Source organism: Ischnura elegans, chromosome 8 (genome assembly GCF_921293095.1).
Source record: "Ischnura elegans chromosome 8, ioIscEleg1.1, whole genome shotgun sequence".
In the NCBI taxonomy this organism is placed as follows: domain Eukaryota; kingdom Metazoa; phylum Arthropoda; class Insecta; order Odonata; family Coenagrionidae; genus Ischnura; species Ischnura elegans.
Genome location: NC_060253.1, coordinates 42,671,172 through 42,690,475, shown reverse-complemented (window position 1 = coordinate 42,690,475; position 19,304 = coordinate 42,671,172). Strand labels below are relative to the sequence as shown.

General features: G+C 36.5%; 1 protein-coding gene across 1 annotated transcript in view; it reads right to left on the bottom strand.

The window, feature by feature from the left end:
* LOC124163505 (regulating synaptic membrane exocytosis protein 1) overlaps positions 1 to 19,304 on the bottom strand; it is a 444,545-nt gene that overhangs the window by 88,311 nt on the left and 336,930 nt on the right. The window contains exon 6 of the mRNA XM_046540458.1: positions 135 to 240. Coding sequence (XP_046396414.1) covers positions 135 to 240 — 106 coding nt within the window. The remainder of the gene's footprint in view (positions 1 to 134; positions 241 to 19,304) is intronic.

Genomic DNA, 19,304 nt, shown 5'->3' with positions numbered 1-19,304 from the left:
AAATCGATGATGAGCGTAGGAGGAGTTGATGAAAAATTTCCAATTAAGAAAGTTTGAGGATAGTTAGGAGGCGCCCAAGGAACTCGACGGATATTTTTTTCTTAGCACAAGACACTCAATGAATGTGCACTTACGTTTGCGTCTGTTTTTTCTCTGAGCTGTTTTCCTCCTGTTGATCAGTGGTCCCAGTTCCACTGGAGTCCCCAGAAGCAGGTTGTCTCGTAGGAGATAATTTAGTCACTGAAAAAGAAGAGAAATGGGCGTTAAGAAGACTAGTCAAAGATTTTTATACACGAAAAAAAATCACTGGTATCACATGTATTCCCAAATTGTAATCGTAAAAGTAAATAATTTTAGTAAGTAAGATTGCAGATTACTATATTCATATTTTTTCACGAAATAGCTTAATAATGGGAATAATTAAGAACATTTGCAAGGGTATCATGTAATATAATGTTAGACGACACCCCCTGTACACTAACCTAATATTCCAGAATTGATAGAGTGGATTCATATTGTGGATTGTGGATAGTGGATTATAGTGGATTCAATTAGATAGTGGATTGATATAGTCGATTTCAGAGTTGTATGACATAACATCCATAGGATAGACAGAGCAACATCAAAGAAATAACCATTGCTTCCGGTAAAAAACCCAAAGTATTCCTCCAGATTTTTAGCCAAATAAAACTATTAGATATAATTAAAAATATTTTTCGTATTTAATACAATATTATATAATCAATAGAGCAATGCCTAGGTATTGTTATAAAATTTTAAGCTTTGCTATCTTTGTAACAACCTTTACGTATTATATATGCGTCTTGAATTACAAAGAGAAAATAGATTAGAAAAAAGCCGCAACTTCTGCACCAGCTGGAGAAGTAATACCAATTTTAGTTTCATAAATAAGGATAAGCTATAATAAATCATGAAAATTTGCTCATAAATTCCGGATTTCAAAAGAAAAAATCAAAATTATGAGAAATGATTCAAGAAAGCATCAGAGTTTTACGTTTATGAAGGCATAGGAGGAAAAATGAAATCTGTTGACGTCTAACACACGCAGGATTGAATATCAAACTGTCGCGTGGGCACTCAAAGGCTTCAATACGACATGATTCGGCCCCCTTTTGTTCATCGTATACATTAATGATCTCTGCTCCCGCATTAGCAGTAAAATACGTATATTTGCCGACGACGCTATCTTCTATCGCGAAATTAGTGATCACTCTGACTATGAAATTCTATCATCGGACTTAACAACGTTCATTTGTGGAGCCAAGAGTGGGGACCCGAACTTAATCTTAGCAAACGCACGACGGTACATTTCTTGCGGAATTCGTCCAACTATAATCTTGTGTATGCAGTGGATGGTATTAAAATAAAGGCAACAGACGAAGTGAAGTACCTGGGAGTTGCGATAACCTCGAACCTCTCGTGGGGAACACATATAATGAATATTTGCGGAATAGCCCCGAATAAATTAGGATTCGTCAAGCGTATTGTGGGAAGATTTCCGGATGAGAAAGTAAAAGAAAGGTGCTATTTCACACTCGTCCGACCGCACCTTGAATATGCAGCGAGTGTATGGGATCCGGTTCAGAAAGACTTTATCCGCGAACTGAACAAAATACAAAGGAAGGCTGCGCGGTTCGTCAAAAACCGCTACGGGCGTACAGACAGCGTTTCTCAGATGTTAAGCGAATTAAGCTGGGAACCGCTTGAGACTCGGAGGCTGCGCGCTAGGCTTTGATTGATTGAACAGTTGAGAATGGATATCTTTAAGAGTGACACAGAGAACATAATATTAGAGCCACACTATATTTTCAGGTCCGTTAGAAGCGGTAGATTAAGAGATATGTTTTGCCGAACGGATAGATATGGGAATTCGTTTTTTCCCCGAACCATAAAGGACTTTAATAAACGTTAGTCCCAACTTCGTTAGAGCACTTCATTTTTTATGTGTATATGGCTGGTGTCCTACCACCCCCTCCCACACGCCTTTTAGGTGGCTTGCGGGGTATTATGTAGATGAATCAATAATGATAGACTATGCGACTAAAACGTCTGCTTTCCGGAACTTGTAAGGCAAAGATGGAGTCCGATACATATTGTAAGATGAAATAACTTATATCTAATTATTGAACCTATTAATGGCTCGTCATGATGAAGTCATTCGTATTGGGAAAATTTACGGTGAACTATTCCATTTTAACGCCTGAGATTACTAAATCAATAAAAAATTCAACTTATACCCGGAGATCTTTCCCCAAGGGGCACTCATTTTACGGGATATGTCCACGTAAGTTGTAAGTAATAAGTAACAGTTTCTCCAGCCGTCCTGTTCATATATAGTACTCTTTGAACAAATACTTAAACCATCATCGATACAACGACGAGGAAATTTGCGAAATAAATGCATACACCATCTGATATTTGACATAATGTATTTTTGAGGGAGATAAATTGAAAATTGACTTTTGGTGCTCCTCGCATTTGTCAAGATATAGAAATCTTGGGCTTCAAAATATATCTAGTTAGTGAAGTAACTAGCAAATATGACCACTGTCTTTAACACAAATGCATACAACATCATAGATATAACGACGAGGAAATCTGCGAAATCTACGAACAGGAATAATTTATTTCATTAAAAAGGTAAAATATCAAGGATGAGAAATAACCTAAAATATCAGACCTCCAAAGAAAATGACAGAGAAAAAATTAAGAAATGTTGAACAAATAATGAGAACTGATTCGTGATCGGAAAAGATTTTTTGTTCATTAAGACATGAAGGACAGAGTCGTACACACGCCAAACCTAAGAGCTAATTTCTCAGCATGAACGATGCTTTTTTAACGATGGTATTACAGTGGCGGGTAACCTGGAGAGTACTCCGCGACTCCAATACGGACTTGGATCGGAAATAATAGACAATGCGACTGCTACGATTGGTTTCCTGAGCACGTATGGCATGGCAAAGACGGAGTAAGACGTATATATAGAGAGAAAGGAGACTTCTGGGAATGGAAGTGGGCTAGTGGGATGGGGAGGCTTTGTAGATGGAGCAGTGGGGATGGTATCTACCTCCCATAGCAACGCCATGAATGGCAAAAGACCTCCTTTGAAGATCTCAAACATTAATGGCGCTGACTCCGCCAACGCATCGAATTCTGAATATGCTCATTCAAGAGCGATCCTCAGGAAAGGTAATAGAAAACCAGCGCGGAGGGGTGAGAAGCATAGGATGAAACAGGGTGGGAGGCAGGGAATGAATGTGTGGAGAAGATTCCGGCAGAGAATTTCGACTCGGCGCGATCGTGGACTCCAAGGTAGACAGCAGCATAACAGGTGAAAGGGAGTGGTTCACAATGAGTTTTGCGATTACGCGATGATTTTTTTGCATCCAAAAATGAGATTCTGCTGATGATGGTGCCAAAGAAATAATTTTGTTCTCATGTGTATGGATCGAAATATCACTTATCACAGGTAATCAGATGAGTTGAGTAGCGGTTGATATATTTTTTAGGGAGTTAAATAGAAAAATGACTTTTGGTGTTCCCCGCATTCGTCAAGATGTATAAAATTACTCGGGCTTCAAAATAACTATAGTTAGCGATGCAATTCTTAGGTAGCAAAACTTAGCAAATCTTACTACCATTGTTGCATCAACTTCTCATGAAAAGTTAATTTTAGCTGTATCTAACCTACAGCAAGAAAAAAAATAATGGGAACAAACGCCCAGGTTCTTCCCATTTTGTCCCACTAGTTATTGTATTGCAATGGTTTGTGTACAAAATTTCACTGTGAGAATGGACACGTGGTCAATGCAATTTAGTCATTATTAGGTAGATAATCAACGAGTCAATTAATTCGACCAATAAACACGATGCTTAAGTGTGCGTTCCAGGAAACTGTAGCACATTGATGACAATTAACCTTCGTGACTCAAGGCAAAAATAAACAAAGTCACAATGATTAAGCGAATATTACAGCATAATGGGATTATAATTGAGTAAGTAATTCAATTTAATTTTGATCATAATATATAACCAAAATGAGCCCTCAGGTCGTTCTAAAGTTGAGGGAACGAAATAATCGGGACAAGCAGGGCAGGAAAGAGGCAGTACTCTTGCTTTAATGGTCTTTTCAGTCGTCCAATTCCGGATGTTCTCATCTGTTTTCCAATCCTGCCCGCAGGGCGCCAGAGCGTAGGACACGTAAGAGTTTTGAGATGCGCCGAAAAACGCTATCAACCGCCCTCAACGGTGGAAGAAAACAGATGATAGATGCTTAAAATAGTCTGGGGAATACATAAGGATTAAATCATTTGTGTATTAGTTGTATCAAATATATTATGGTTAAGATAGTCAGAAGAGTACTCATTGTATTGAAGTACGATATCGGAAACTTGAGATGCGTGGCTTCTGAACCATCACAGACCATATGGGGTTCGTTTACTCAAATTTCATATCGTTCATTGAGTTCTTCAAGATTTTGTGTGAGGTGATATAATATTTATTTTATATTAACCCGACAAACACTATTCTCACAAAATATAGTGGGTAAATAAGTGTAGAAGTGAACCTATTGCCAATTGAGATCTAATAAGCATATTTACTAACAATAGTTTTGCTCAACATCAACTACTGACATCAAAATGCATGTATCTAACGTGTAAATTTTTTTCATCGCCTACAAACATTCAGGGCTTCGTAGACGAAAAGTTGAGATGCTTCAAAAAACAGGCCCTGGATAACATCGCATTAAAACCTATTAATTTTAATTCGTTATCGTTTAAGGCTTAGCGTTCACTTTCAACAAATCCAAAAGGCCTAAATTCTCTTGCCTTGCTCCGTTGAATTTTGAACCAAATTGATAAATGAGAAGGCCACGGAGTCCAGAGGTCCCATTAAGCCAAAAAAAGACGTTTAGCGACCGGTATTTTCACTTGAGGGCCAACAATGCTGAGCAAACCAGTCTAATAACCTTACGAGAGAGGTGGAGCACATTGTCAGCAGCGATTTTTTAAACATGACATTTAAGCAGCGCATTTCGTTTCTTTTTACACTAGAACTCCAGTACTTTTCGCGAACGCCAGTTATTTTGTCTGGCAATATTTTTAAATTTTAAACTATAATTTGTTTTGTAGACATATTATTCTAGTATTCACAGGCGAATATTTTTACCTATTTCACTAATACCGTCATCAGGAGCACACGTCCCTAAGAGGGTATGTTGGGCTTCATTGACTTTAAAATATTCAAGGATTCACATTTTTATTAGAAAATTATACTTATTTCACATTAAGACAAAATGGACTTTTTAAAATTTCAGTTCCGTCCACATGCATTCATAAAAGCATTGTAGAATAGAAATAATGGAGGTAAAATTAAAACTGGCATACTAATTTAATATTTACTGGAATCGTTGCGACAATAATGAATCTTCTTGCAATTGCTGCCTTAGACCACTGCTCATGTATTACTCACTTTTTCCGCCAAAATATGCTCTGAAATAGCGTTTCTACGCGTTAATTTTAAAATGCACTGATTTTGTTACAAATTTATCACCGAATACGCACGGATATGGCGAATAAAATTACTTTTTTATTGTGCTCCAATTGAGGACACAGGGTCTGAGATGGATAAGAGTGAACGAAATGACGATGAAGTGAGGCAGGACGTAATAACTATGTCGACGAACAGAGTTGAGAGAGAGGCAGGTATGGAGGTTGGGGATGGGGTGCACAGAGTGGAAAGAGGGGGGTTGAGGGTTGGGTCTGATAGTGACAACTCTTAAATTATCCCTCGACACTCGACAGGCTTCTCGTATCTAGCCAAAATTTCCACCACGAAAAAATACTTAAGTAAAATGCTTTGATTTGAAATAAAAGCAAATGTTGAACCGGATGTATTTTATAAATACCCAAAACATTTCAAGGCGATAACATAAATTGAAAGACAGAATGTGCCACCAAAATAAAGAGCGGTCGAGCATGCGTTCTCTTAAGGCTGGTTAAAAACAATAGCGAAATATTTAATTAATGGCTCAGTCTCAGGGGAAAAAATGCGGATAAGTCGAAATTTTTATTAATTTCTCAATCTTAGACATTCTAACATAACAGTTACTATTGTTTTACCTCATTCACTATTGCCGTCGTCAGGAGCTCATTTCACTAAATTGAAAGATATACATATTTATAGTATTGTCAATGAAATAACGATAAAATATTATATTTCCCAAGTAATAGTTGTCATATTAACATATTAATTAAGAGAGCCACCAATAATTCAAAACATCTCCTTACATTACTGAAAAATATTACATATGGCAATTATTATTAGCGAATTTTTACTTTTCGCCACTTTATTGTTACGCCCTCAATCCGAGATGGACTCTTGTTTCCACATTGACACTTCATTTCACGGAGTACAAGTTCTGACGGCGTGTTTTACGATTTTGTTTAGTTTCGTAGTTTTTAAAGTTGACAGTTAAAAGTTGATTTTTGATAATTAAAAACGTGTCTTCTTGGAATCAGTCATGTTGACTTTGGCTTAATTATTACTCTTTTTTTGCACCAAAATGTGCCCTGGAATTGTGTTCCGAAGCTTACATTTTAATATGATGTGCATTTTGTTACATATTGTCAACCAAACATGATGAGATAAGGCAAATGAAAATTGTTGTTGCATGTAAGCCTTGGGTGAGATGGGATAGCGATGGCGAGAAACGGAGTTGGGATAGGGGGAGAGGAATGGAGGTTGAGGGTGGGGGTGCAGTGGAGCCGAAGGCGAAGCTCGTTCCAATAGGGGTCGCTCCTCAATTACCTCTCCGCGGGCCTCTCGTCTCAAGCCATTTGTCTCTCCTCACCTGAGCGCCGTGAACTATTTTACGATCGCAGTTTCCTTCGGCGCAGCCTTCCAGCCAAGTAGGACCCTCGCCACTGCAAGATCGGCTAGCGTGTTGCCTCTCCGGAGAGTTTTTACGGCGCACTACTTTACAACCTCGTACGATGCAGCCGGAGAGTTAAAAAAATGTAAGAAAATGTCTGAGAGAGTCTTTTTTTATATTATTTTTAGCTCGAAAGTATTCCGCCAGCCAGAAGGATTCGTGTCGTTTTATTAGTTAGATTCGAAGCATTACGAAATGGCCAAAAATGAAAGTTGGGAATCGACATCATTGCGGATTTTCACTTTTCGCAACTTTATAGCCGAATTTTCACTCCGTGGCGGACTTTCGTTACCACTTTGATGGAAATGACACTTCACAGAAACGGGGTACAAGTTTTGACAGCCTTTTTTTTATGATTTTTATTGGTTCGTAGTTTTTAGAGATGAAATGTAAAAGTTGTTTTTTTGCTATTTTGCTTCGAATAAAAAAATTACGTTGAGATAAAAATTTACGGATTTCAAACCCTATCGTATCAGATATAAGAAAAAGTATACCTAAACCTATGTTGAGGAACTGATAGAATTAAATATAAATACAGGTTAAATAAGTAGTGTTAACTTTCAAAATTGCTAATGCTTTCAGAATCAAGCATGCATTCGTTAAAACTTATGCAGCCAAGTTTTTATGACGTTACTGAAATCTCGATATGCCTCGATCTCGATACTTCCGTAATATTTATATCTCATGAAAATTAATTATATAAGTCAGATGATGATGAATGGTGAAGTAAGAGGGTGAACTATAGAGGAGGAAGTTCAAATAAATTGAACAAGTACAAGCATTTAGAGAATTGTGCAACCTCAATGAAATTGTGGAAAATATTTAATAGGTTTCATAAAACTGGTATATTGCCGACTCTTCATTGGCTAGAAGAGTACTTAATGGCTAATACTAGGAGATGGAATGTTACTGAAACGTTTATTGCTGAAAAATGGGTAGCGGGACCTTACAGAAGTGACAAAATATCGATGTATGTACATGTAAGGGTAAGGGAAAGGTCATATGTATAGTGTTAATTATTTTTTACGGATAAGAGAAAGAGAAAGAACACTTTAATATGGCTTAACGGAATGGAGAAAAATAAAAGTAAAAGCATTAAATTGAACAACCAAAGATGCTCGGAAATTAAAAAAGATTTAAGCGAGAGGAAATTAAAGTACCTGAACATAAGCCTAAGCTTAATTAATTTATAATTGAACTGGCGTCCGCTACCTTTTCCTTCTATGCACAGGAAAGAATAAGGCATTCAGAATAACGCTAAAAATTACACATTTTAATGGAAAACTCACATAAAAATTTCAAAGCGTGGGATGCTTATTTTGATTAGCCAAATTGAATTTATCATCAGCGCTTTAACAATGCCATGAATAGAAAGCATTTCTCACGCAAAGAAAGAACTTCCTTTAATTTTTTATTCAATTACTATGCCAAATTGATATTTCTTAGGAGCAAGAAAATATTCAATTGGAGACAAAAAACTAGCTTAAATGCGCAAAGACGGAGTCTGCTCAAATGAAAGAGTGTATAGTTTTAGGTTTCTCTTTGTTTAACTCTAAGCTCTTAGATGTGCTTTGTCTACGAAGGAGTAACCTAACAATTTGCAAGATGTTTTCAAACTTTCATTCCGCAAACGATTAACTTCTCATTGCTCAATTAACTTACTCAATCATTCTCTACGCTAATGAAAATTCCGGAACAAACAACTCGAAATTCAATCCAGGAAGGTTTTTTTAAGGATGACGAGGCGAAATTATTTCCTTTAGCATCGGAAACTTCCACAGAGCGGCAAACATTACAGCTGGGTAGTATTCCTTATGTGCATTCCTTTAATTCTAAAAAACTACGTGATCATGGCAATAAGCGGCCAAACTATAAGTAAAATACGCAAAAATCAGCGAGAGTTTTCTTGCTTAAGTACAACTCGGTGTACTCTTCAAGTTACACCGGAATTTCCTGGGATAGCGCATATACCAATTGCTAACGGGCTAATTGCTTTAATGCAGAACTTGATCATACTAATTTGCATTGTGAAGCTTGGAGAGTCTATAGGTAAGAAGAACAACTATCCTTGAAACTTGGTAAAATAAAAAAAAACAATATTTGAATTGGAATGAGATAACTTTACACAAACTGCTAATATTCAAATCCATTCACAAAGGAATTATAATGCACTCATGTATGAATCAAACAAAACAAAAAGGAGGTGATGTATTTAGTATGCCCCAAACTTATTAAAAAATGGGAGGAAACGTGGTATGTAATTTGTATCATACGGAAGCGGAAATATATGATCAAGAAATTAAAAACCGAATTAGAGCCATCGGAATTATATCTCGCCGCTATTATAACTAGCGTATAAAGTGTTAGTCTAAAATATGAACACAAAAAGCACATCTCTGCTAAGAATAAGCATGACCAAGTTTGATGTTTTTTTTAACAAATCAAAAACGTTTCAAGGCGAAAAATTCCAAATTTTAGAGCGATATTAGTCTATGTAATAATAGTTTAAGTAACGGAGTATCCAACAACGCAAGAGAAATTAGACCATGCAACTTTCTGATGAAGGGCGTTCTCTTTACCACTGAATTACAGATTAATGAAAACAAGAGTATAACACTCTTAAGCAGAAAAAAAACCTGTTTTCGGTAATCACGGTAATACATAGTGCGATAACATAATAGAAATTTTCCAAAAAGGACTCATTGTCTCTATTGATTTCAATTATACATATTTACAATTCCTCTGTTGATTAAAATTACATAATATTACTATTACATTGACATATACGTGCTGATATATTGACACAACCAAAAGTCATAAAGAATACGCGATATTTACCAGAGATATCTCGGTCTTCTCGGTTTTCAATAATGCTTGAAACCCTAAATAACGTCCTTGTTTCCAGACCTTAATTACAATTATGAAATTCCTTCAATGCTGAAGGTTCTAACTGTATTATTTAACGGAAAACCACAAGACCGAACGTACGTGTATCATTACATCAATAATTAACTAAAAAAAATTTCTCCCTCTACCTAAGATTTCACCCTTTTTATTTCGACGAACGCGGTCTCATGGATGGACTTGACGAACTTCATTCACCACCACCGCTGGAGGATCAACTGAATTTGTCTCGGGTGAATCGGATTCCCGCAACGATTTAAGAAAAAAAGAGAAATATTTCGGAGGGAAGTAAACTAAGGCTTAGGGGATTGAGGGAGGGTGTATGAAGGGTCGGAGGGGATAAGAAAGGGAGCCGAGAAAAGGGAATATATTAGCATATCGAGTCGAGAGGGTCTTGTGGAAGGGCCGAAGAGGATTAAGGGTGTTGGGATAGTAGGGTCGGTGAGTGGAATGAAAAGAAAGGTGGAGAAGGAGGCGGGGGAAAATGGAATTCTCGCCACCGGAAAGGGAAGATAACCCTGAGAAAGGTAGCCGTGGAGCGGGTGCGGAACATTATCCACGACGAACTAAAAAGACAGGGTGTGAAAACGTGAGTTTTTCTTTCAGCAATGGACTATGCTCACGCATTCGAAGTAACTATCACCTCGGAATCACTTCATCACATCATAACATATATCAAGGTTTTTGGATACTTCATGAATTATACTATACTTCTTGAATGAAAATACTTGAAGAATTTAGATAGTGCATATACCAGCAAGAATGATGAAAATCAAATGGATCGACAGAGTTAGTAACGAGGAAGTCCTAAGAAGAGTAGGAGAGAAGAGAAGCCTCATGAAAACCTTAATAAGAAGACGGAACAACCTTATAGGCCACATCTTGAGACATGATGGCCTGATGAAGACAATCGTCGAAGGACAAGTGGAAGGCAAGAATGGAAAAGGAATACCTCGAACAAAATATATGGAACAAGTAAAGAGAGATGTGAAAGAGAAGAAATACGTAGGTGTGAAAAGATTAGCTGATAGGAGAATAGAGTGGAGAGCTGCGTCAAACCAATCCTAGGATTGTTGACCAATGATGATGATGATATACCAGCAATTATCATCACAACCAGCAGGTTTTCTGCTTTCACTGCCAGGTCCCAAGTACAAAATTCGTCTCCACCTCATTCTGTCCAAGACCTCCTCTTTGGTTTATTAATTATTTGGTTTATTTATCCTGTAATTATATGCCATCATAATAGCGTTTTTATTTGTACTGTTTTCTATTTCTACTCTTATCACTCTAAATTTTGGGTTTTTTGTGGTGAAATAATTTTGGTTGGTTAAAAAATAAAATCTCGGCTGCCTTTCTTACAGGGGAACATAAAATCAGCTGGCTTTCGTCCCTCTTTCCCATTAGGGGAGCAGCGAAAGTTATCACTCACTGCTGCTACAGTATCAAAATCGTTAATTGTATACCCTAGTGATCAATCAAGTAATCCCCTGAATAAATATGTACTCAAATGATTACTTAAGTACTCAAAATGAATACATTTAGAACTACCTAGCTACACAGCACTTACCATGGAATAGGCATACTCGAAAATAGTACTATTACCTAAGTTCAGGGTTATCATAAAATATTGGCTTATTGGTTGAAAACCTATACCGCCTTTTCATCAACGGACATATTTTAGTAAATCAAGATTTAAGGTGAGTGAACGTTCCTACTGAAGTTGATTTCGCCAAGAATTTAAGTAAGTGTTAGTAAAATATAAAAACCCGACAATTAAAAAATTATTCAATCATTCCCGATTGAACTTTACCGGCAGGTGACGAGGAAAATGGGCTTTCTTTGCTATGCTTGTTTTAGGATATTGCCCTAGAAAAAAAAAATATTTAGAGGCATCCAACGGCGATGCAGGTCTAAGCAAAAGGCAAATGTAGATCACAATCATAGTATATAACTGTCCCTGCGAAATGAAACTTAAATAAAGTTGGCTACACATGATAATACTATAAAATGATAAGCATTAAACATAGGAACGTTAACCTTCTATAATTTCATTATTTATAAAAATTGGTGTATCTGAAGCCAAATCCCGTTATTTACTTAAGAATGACGCAACATAGGGCTCGTAAATGTAGAAAAAGTATTTGTTTTAAAATATAAGCGAAAAATTGTCCACTACGCCTTGTGTGCCATCATTCTACTTTTTGATATCCATAATGGATGTTATCAATGACAGAAAAGCGTTAAACAAAATGTGAGAGGAGGAATTTTTGCTGAGCCAGTAAGTATGGCCGAACGTCTATACGTGTTAGGAGTTAGAAAAAAGAAACAAATCCCTACGTGCAAGTTGGCACGTTAATGAATCGAGCAGCCTTAGCAATTTCGCTCATGCATGAAAACAAACTGCACAGGCTCGCTCCATTTCATCACATACCGCTGTTGCAGAGAGCTAACAACCCTCCAAAAATCAAGAGGAAAATATAAAGGAATGAGTTTCAGTGATAAGGGACAGAAAATAATCAAAGAGTAGGGAACGGCAAAAAATCGACGAATATGACCGGTTACAATTACACAAAGATACGATCAGATTTGTTAATTTACAGCATGTAATATTACCCTACTGTATATGACTCGAGATAGTTAGCGAAAGGATAAAAATGGGGATGAATGAGTTTTGGAAGTTAAAAAAAAACATGTGAATCATAACGCACAAGATGCCGCGGCTGTAAAAAGAGGCGTCTGAGCATTCACTGAGTTTTGTCTTTGTTTTCTTTGCGAGATAGACGCGACATATGTTTTTTTCTATATCTCGCTAAATTAATCTTCGTCTTCAATTAAGAGCGTTTCCCTAAATGCTCATCTAGTGCGTGCAATTCGTCATTAAAAAAGAGTCAGTCACAGCGCAAGGAGCGATAAATGCAGATTCTATTTGCTAGCTATGCAAACATTTTCAACGGAGATTCAACGAGCAAGCATTTTATGCAGATGCTTAGACTTCACAGCTGGGTATTTCAAACATGAAAAAGCATAAAGACGGACAAAAACTCTCATTTAAGCACAAAGCAGTAAAGGTATAAAAATGCTAAGTACTTCGGAAATCTAACGAGATTCAGCGTACGGAAGTTTTTTTCATTTTTATTTATCTTCAACTGTATACCAGGCAGTAGCAAACTCATGGCGTATTTAAAATCTCCATAGTTTCAAGTCGAAGCATTTCCCAACGAATACCCATATACTCAATCAGGTAAAAAAGTTAAATGTCCAAACATAAAAAAATATATAAATAAATTCACATTAAATCATTAAATTCGCGAAAAGGATAAAATTCAAGCGGGAATCAAAAGTAATCAGCAAAAATTTGAAAATTTCATTATGAAATTCTGCCAATCCATCCCAATAAGTGCTTACCTTAATACAATGCGGAAGCTAACCGATGTATCTACCAAGCAATAATATTTATAAAATACAGCACTCATCTATTCACGATAAAAGAGAAATAGTAAAACTGGTTTTCAATTAAATAATTCTGATTAACAGAGTGTGAGCATGAAAGCATCTATCATTGAAAAGTCAATATGAACTCAATGTGCTGAACTAAAAAAATGTCGAGAAAAATACCTTTCAGAAGTCACCTACAAGTGCAATTCTACTGCAAAAGTAGTTCCACAGAGGAAAAATAATTGCGGGCATTGAATTCGTACCCCTACTCGTGAAATTAGGAGAACCGGACTCGAGCCTTTGTCAAGGCAATTGACTTTACCTCAGTGTAATTTTGAACGCACAACCTCCGCCATTCACTGGTATTCGCGATTCCAGCCAAGGGAGACACCACCTGGCGGAGAACGCTCGAAACAGAGGAACGATGGTCATGACGCGGTAGTGCTATGAGGAATAGTGTATATGAGACCTTAACACTGTTTTATTGACTAGTTACGGGGGGATACCTACTTTTTGGTTTCAAAGCAATTATTAGCGTTACTTGAGGTTAAATATTCTTTAATTTTACGACCCTGTAATAACTGCAGCAGAAGTGGAATTGTTTCAAAGCGAGGCGACGGCTGTTGTTTCCGCACGTAGGTAGGAGCAGAAAGCTCTTGCTTAGGACGATTTTAATGGAGATACGTTGGTTTTACATGTTATAACTATTATTATAGTGTTATTTCAATTGAAAATCGTTCATGTGTCAGGTTATGCAGAAAAAAGTAGAAAAATAGCTTATATCCAATGCATCAAAGTATCCGATATCCGTGATCGCGGTTTTCGAGATTTTCATTATAACATACTCAATATTTACATTGCCATTATTATGAGCAGGATGGTATTTACCCGTGTTAGTCTGATAAATGTGTTTTTTTTTCTTCTGTGCGCGATGTGCTATTGAAAAATTTACCTAAAGTTGCTGAGTATAGTAACTCAACATTGACGTTAAGTATCAATAGCAAGGAGGATGAACCTACTGTACCATTGAAAGAACGATTTTTAACAGCGTCTCACGATGTAAATTAGTAATATATGAATTATGGTAAACATTATTAGCTTATTTTGATTGATTCCAGGTGTCAATTCAGTAGACAATTCGAAGTCATACATAGTCACAGAACATACTGCTTTCAGACAAGAAATGGATGACTTTCACCTATTCAAGGCAATGCCAAGTTTCATTTCGACTTTGAAATGTAATAGTGGGCAAATAAGCTTAGTCCCCAAATTCCTTTCCCCGTAGACAGTTACAATAACTCATTCATCGGATTATTATTTAACTGTGATACCCAACTTAAATTCAAAACCCAGCCAATTTCATGTGATGCTCCGTCGAATAAGCATAACCTGATGTTAATAAGATTGCTATAAATACTATTGTTTCTACATAATATTAAAAAGATAATATTGCAATTCCTTTCTGAGGTAACCGAACGATTAAAACTAATATTATTAAGACAAGTACTACTTATCATACTATTACATGATTCATGTAAAAATATCAGGCCATTCAGTTTCCTTCTAACCATCAGCGGTTGGATATCCAAAATATGCATTGTTTCTCTGTATGGGATATGTTTAGTATTGAATCCACCATAGTAGTTTAAAATTTGCTTTGTACCCTTTCAGTTGTAATCATTTACACTTTATAATAAGGATGCCATATAACTCTGTAAAATTCGAGAATAGGACATACCGGTTCTGAATGCAATACTTTGAGCAAATGAATGTGTTTTTGTAACTCAAAGCAGACAATTTTTAAAACCTAACATACATACGAGCCTTTTGCAAATTACCTATTAATTACACCAACTTGTATATTTTCATCTGATGAATTATTAATGAAATTATTAAATGTAGCTAAATTAGTAGTAGAAGACATTATTTATCTGAAACCTTGCTGTTCAGTAACTAGTATGTACATATTTCAACATGAGGATAAAGAACGAATAACTATCGTCTCCATGATTTTACCAAGAACAGGTAGTCAACGAAGATGTGAATCAATGGTAAAGATCCTTAAGTCTTCGTTAAATTTCTAAATTATACCAAACAAAATCATTTCCCAATGGTAAATCACACCAAATAACTATTTCGTTCATTTATTATCCGGAAATATGATAATAATATAGGTGAACACAGCAATCCACATCAGTGAAGCAGACGGCTGTGGCGCCCAAATACAACACGAAATCTGCCTGGAATGGATTATGGTCCCATGTATTGAAGCGGCAGATTGTGTATGAAATACAATTAAGTTCTTTTGTAGTGTATTCGAAAGAAATGGCTAGGAAGAAACGCAATACGAGTCGGATGGATGCAAGTCGAGAATCAAACCTGAGTGGTAATGATTAGGTACATTATAAACACCTTTAGTTACATCGTCAAGCAGTTTTCTTCAGTTCTAGATCTTCTTACGGACGAAAGAAGCCGATAAATACACCATATGAAGGTTTTAAAAGAATATTTCTATCTTATAAGCTCTTGATATTATGGTTTATGTTCTCTCCGTACGCCAATGCTTTACGATTGTTTTGATTTTACCATCATTCTGGCGGCCATATTGGAAATTGACGTCACTGACAACAGCGCCGCCATCGGTCATTTGAGTCTCGAATAGCGAAAATCTCACATTGCACTGTCATAAGTATTTCTACAAAAAAGGCTAGCAAGACAGAAAATGGAAGACCTCGAATAAAAAATATAGATCAGGTAAATAGGAATGTGAAAGAGAAGGAATATGTGGGCGTTAAAAGATTAGCTGACGGCAGATATGTGCGACGACCTTAGGAAATCAATCTTAGGATTGTTGGCCTGAGATGATGACGAAGAAAAAAATTCACAATCCTCATCCCGAGGATATATCGAATTTCCGATTTCTCACGACCGTAAATTAACCACTTAAAAAGTGTACAAGGCTGTCATTCTAATTACACTTCTCTTCCCGGTAAAGCTCTCTACAGGAAGGGAAATCCTAACACATAAATCTCTCACCTCCGGTGAGGGAAGAGACCGCGAGAGGCCAGGCTAGATGAGTTAGCGGCATATGGCACCTTGACGCAAACAACACTTCATGCAAGTCCAATGGACAATGGAGGTGGGTCAGACAGGACAAAATTCAGGGATTGGCCGGCAGTGATAAAGGTTTAGTGGTGATATCCAACTATTAGACGTGATGAATCAAACCAAAGTCATAAGCATACCAATTTTAACTAATTAAGCAATAATTAGGAGCTATAATAACTGATCAAGAAGAATCAATACACGACATAGAATCGAAATGGAATGCAGTCATTCTAATTACATTGCTGCTCGTAACATTATCTCAATGAATCAGTTCAAAGGTTCGGCACTAATAAGTTAAGAATGAACTTTGGTTATAAAAATACAAATAGAGTTTAAGGAATACAAAAATATGGCATAGAAACAATTCACTAAGCAAAGAAAGGGCCTAACATTTTTGTAGGCATATTATCAACGCAAAAAGAAATCCTACGAGTGTTACGTTAGGGTGAGGAGTTTTTAAAATATAGGTGAGAGAAAAAATAGCTTTAATCGAGTCCGATAAACTAGATTCAGAATAATTTGTATCGATGTAAATTAAATTTAATAATTAGATATATGATGGCATTGATATGAGTGAATTAGGCATATAATTCGGCCTTAGATATCGGAGAATATAAAATTAACCTCAACTAATTTTCAGGCGATTTGAATTATTTCATTCTTTCTATAACACTAATGACATTCATTAAAATGTTTGGAAGTTATACTCAGGCTGTCATCAGAAAAAATTATTAGGATAAACACTGGAGCATTGCTATTTAAACATGATAGTTTGTCTTATGAAGGTGACATAAACATTAAATATCTTTGTATCAAACAAGACCTCAGTCATCACTAAAACTTCGCGCGTTGGAATATGCTGGCTCGATTGAATGAATTTCATGCCACGGCACCTCCAGTAAATTCTCTCACATTCTCGCCACTATGCCCGTTTCAACGTTGTATATTGCAATAAACACCCTACTGCACCAAGTGATAAATCACTTACTTTAATTTTCAGCAGCATAAACACTGTATGAGATGAGAAAGCCGATGTTCCGGTAATGGTACGCACCCAACATCATAAAATGCATCAATGATGCCTCTAATCAGGCAAAATTCTCGTTTGAGGCAGTATTTCTTTAAGGTAATATGAAAAAGTTAAGTGCAAAGCTAAATATTGAAGAAGACTCGCTGGTACCGTAAATTATTCGGTACCTAGCAATGAAAAAGCAATAGCAAAACCGACGTTAAAAAATATCGAAGCAGCGGCACATTGAATTTATATCTACTAACTTGGAGTATTGTTTTAAATAAATTGAGAAGAACTACTCGTGATGGAGAAGAATTTTTCCATATTGAAAGAAACACGCAATTTTCCACGATAATAAACTTTTACTCCCGACCAAGGTTTTGATGTTAGTCCATTATTATTATATTACATATTTAGATACATGAACAAGGTGTTGAAGATGATGTAGTTACATTGAAACCTTGGTTGGGAGTAAAAGTTTATTATCGTGGAAAATTGCGAGTTTCTTTCAATATTGAAAAATTCCTCTTCATCACGATTAGTTCTTCTGATTTTCTTTAAAAACTGAATTCAGGTTGATAGATAAAAATACAATACACCGCTGCATCGATATTTTCTACAGTCAAGTGTGTTGTTGTTCTGTCATTTTCAAGCGCTGAATAATTTACAGTATCAGCGTGTATTTTCCAATATTTTGTCTTTGCACTCAAATTTTTCTTACTATTTTTTAGATATAATGTAAAAAGAGATTTTATTTTGAATTAGAGACATTGATGATGAATTTTAGGATGATATGCACGTACCATTACTGTAACATCAGTTTTCTCCACTCACATGGAATATTATACTGATGTAAAAGAAAGAAATAATAAATTCCGTTAGGGAGATGGGATTGACGGTGATGGAAAAGTCAAGTAATTCAGCGCGAGTTACTCAGTGCTTAACAATAAAAGAACAACAACACACTTGGCTGCAGAAAATTTTGATGCAGCGGTTTACTCAATTTTTATCTACCAACCTGGAATAATATTTTAAAGTCAAAACCTTGGTCATATATCGAAATATTTAATATAATTATATTGGAATAACATCTATAGGTACCTTGGTTGTGAGTTTACTAGTAAACTAAAAGTTTACTATCGTGGGAAATTGCATGTGTTTTCTTTCAATATGGTAAAATTCCATTCCATCACCGTCAATCTCACCTCCCTAATGGCATTTATTATTTCTTTCTTTTACATAAGTATAATATCCCATGTGAGTTGAGAAATCTGATGTTACGGTAACGGTACGTAACCACTAGTTAAAAGAGAGAGTATATATGCAATAATGTTTCAAGCTTGACTCCAAGGAGAAGGGATCAGTAAAAAATGCAGGTTAAATACCATTAGGGAGGTAGGATTGACGTTTTTGGCGTAGGCTAAGGGTTTTCGAATGGACGGCCGAGAGAGACTTGGAACTCGGAACCATTAATGGGACATCAGTTAAAGACTGCTCCGTGCCTGACACTTGGCAGCGGAGAGAGATAGGGACGGACGCAGGGAACACGGCCATGAAAAGGCATGGTAGCTTGCCAAGGGGTTAAAGGCGTGGGCCGTGATGTCGGATGGATGGGGTTCGGGCCGTTTTAATGGCGGGATACACATAGCTGTACTTGCTCCAACGCCTCCGTCTATTCAATTATGAACGCCGGGCAGGGTGGAGCGGGCGATACTAAAGCATTCTGGTCATCTGGAGTGCCAAAGAAATTGAAGGAGAAGAGGGTAGCATAGGGAATTAATGTGAATATAAATGTACATGTTTCACAAGATTGCGTAGGCGTGAGTTTTTAGCAATTCGGGAGTTCTTCCTGCGTTAAAGATTCTCGGTGCCTCCTCCCACTCC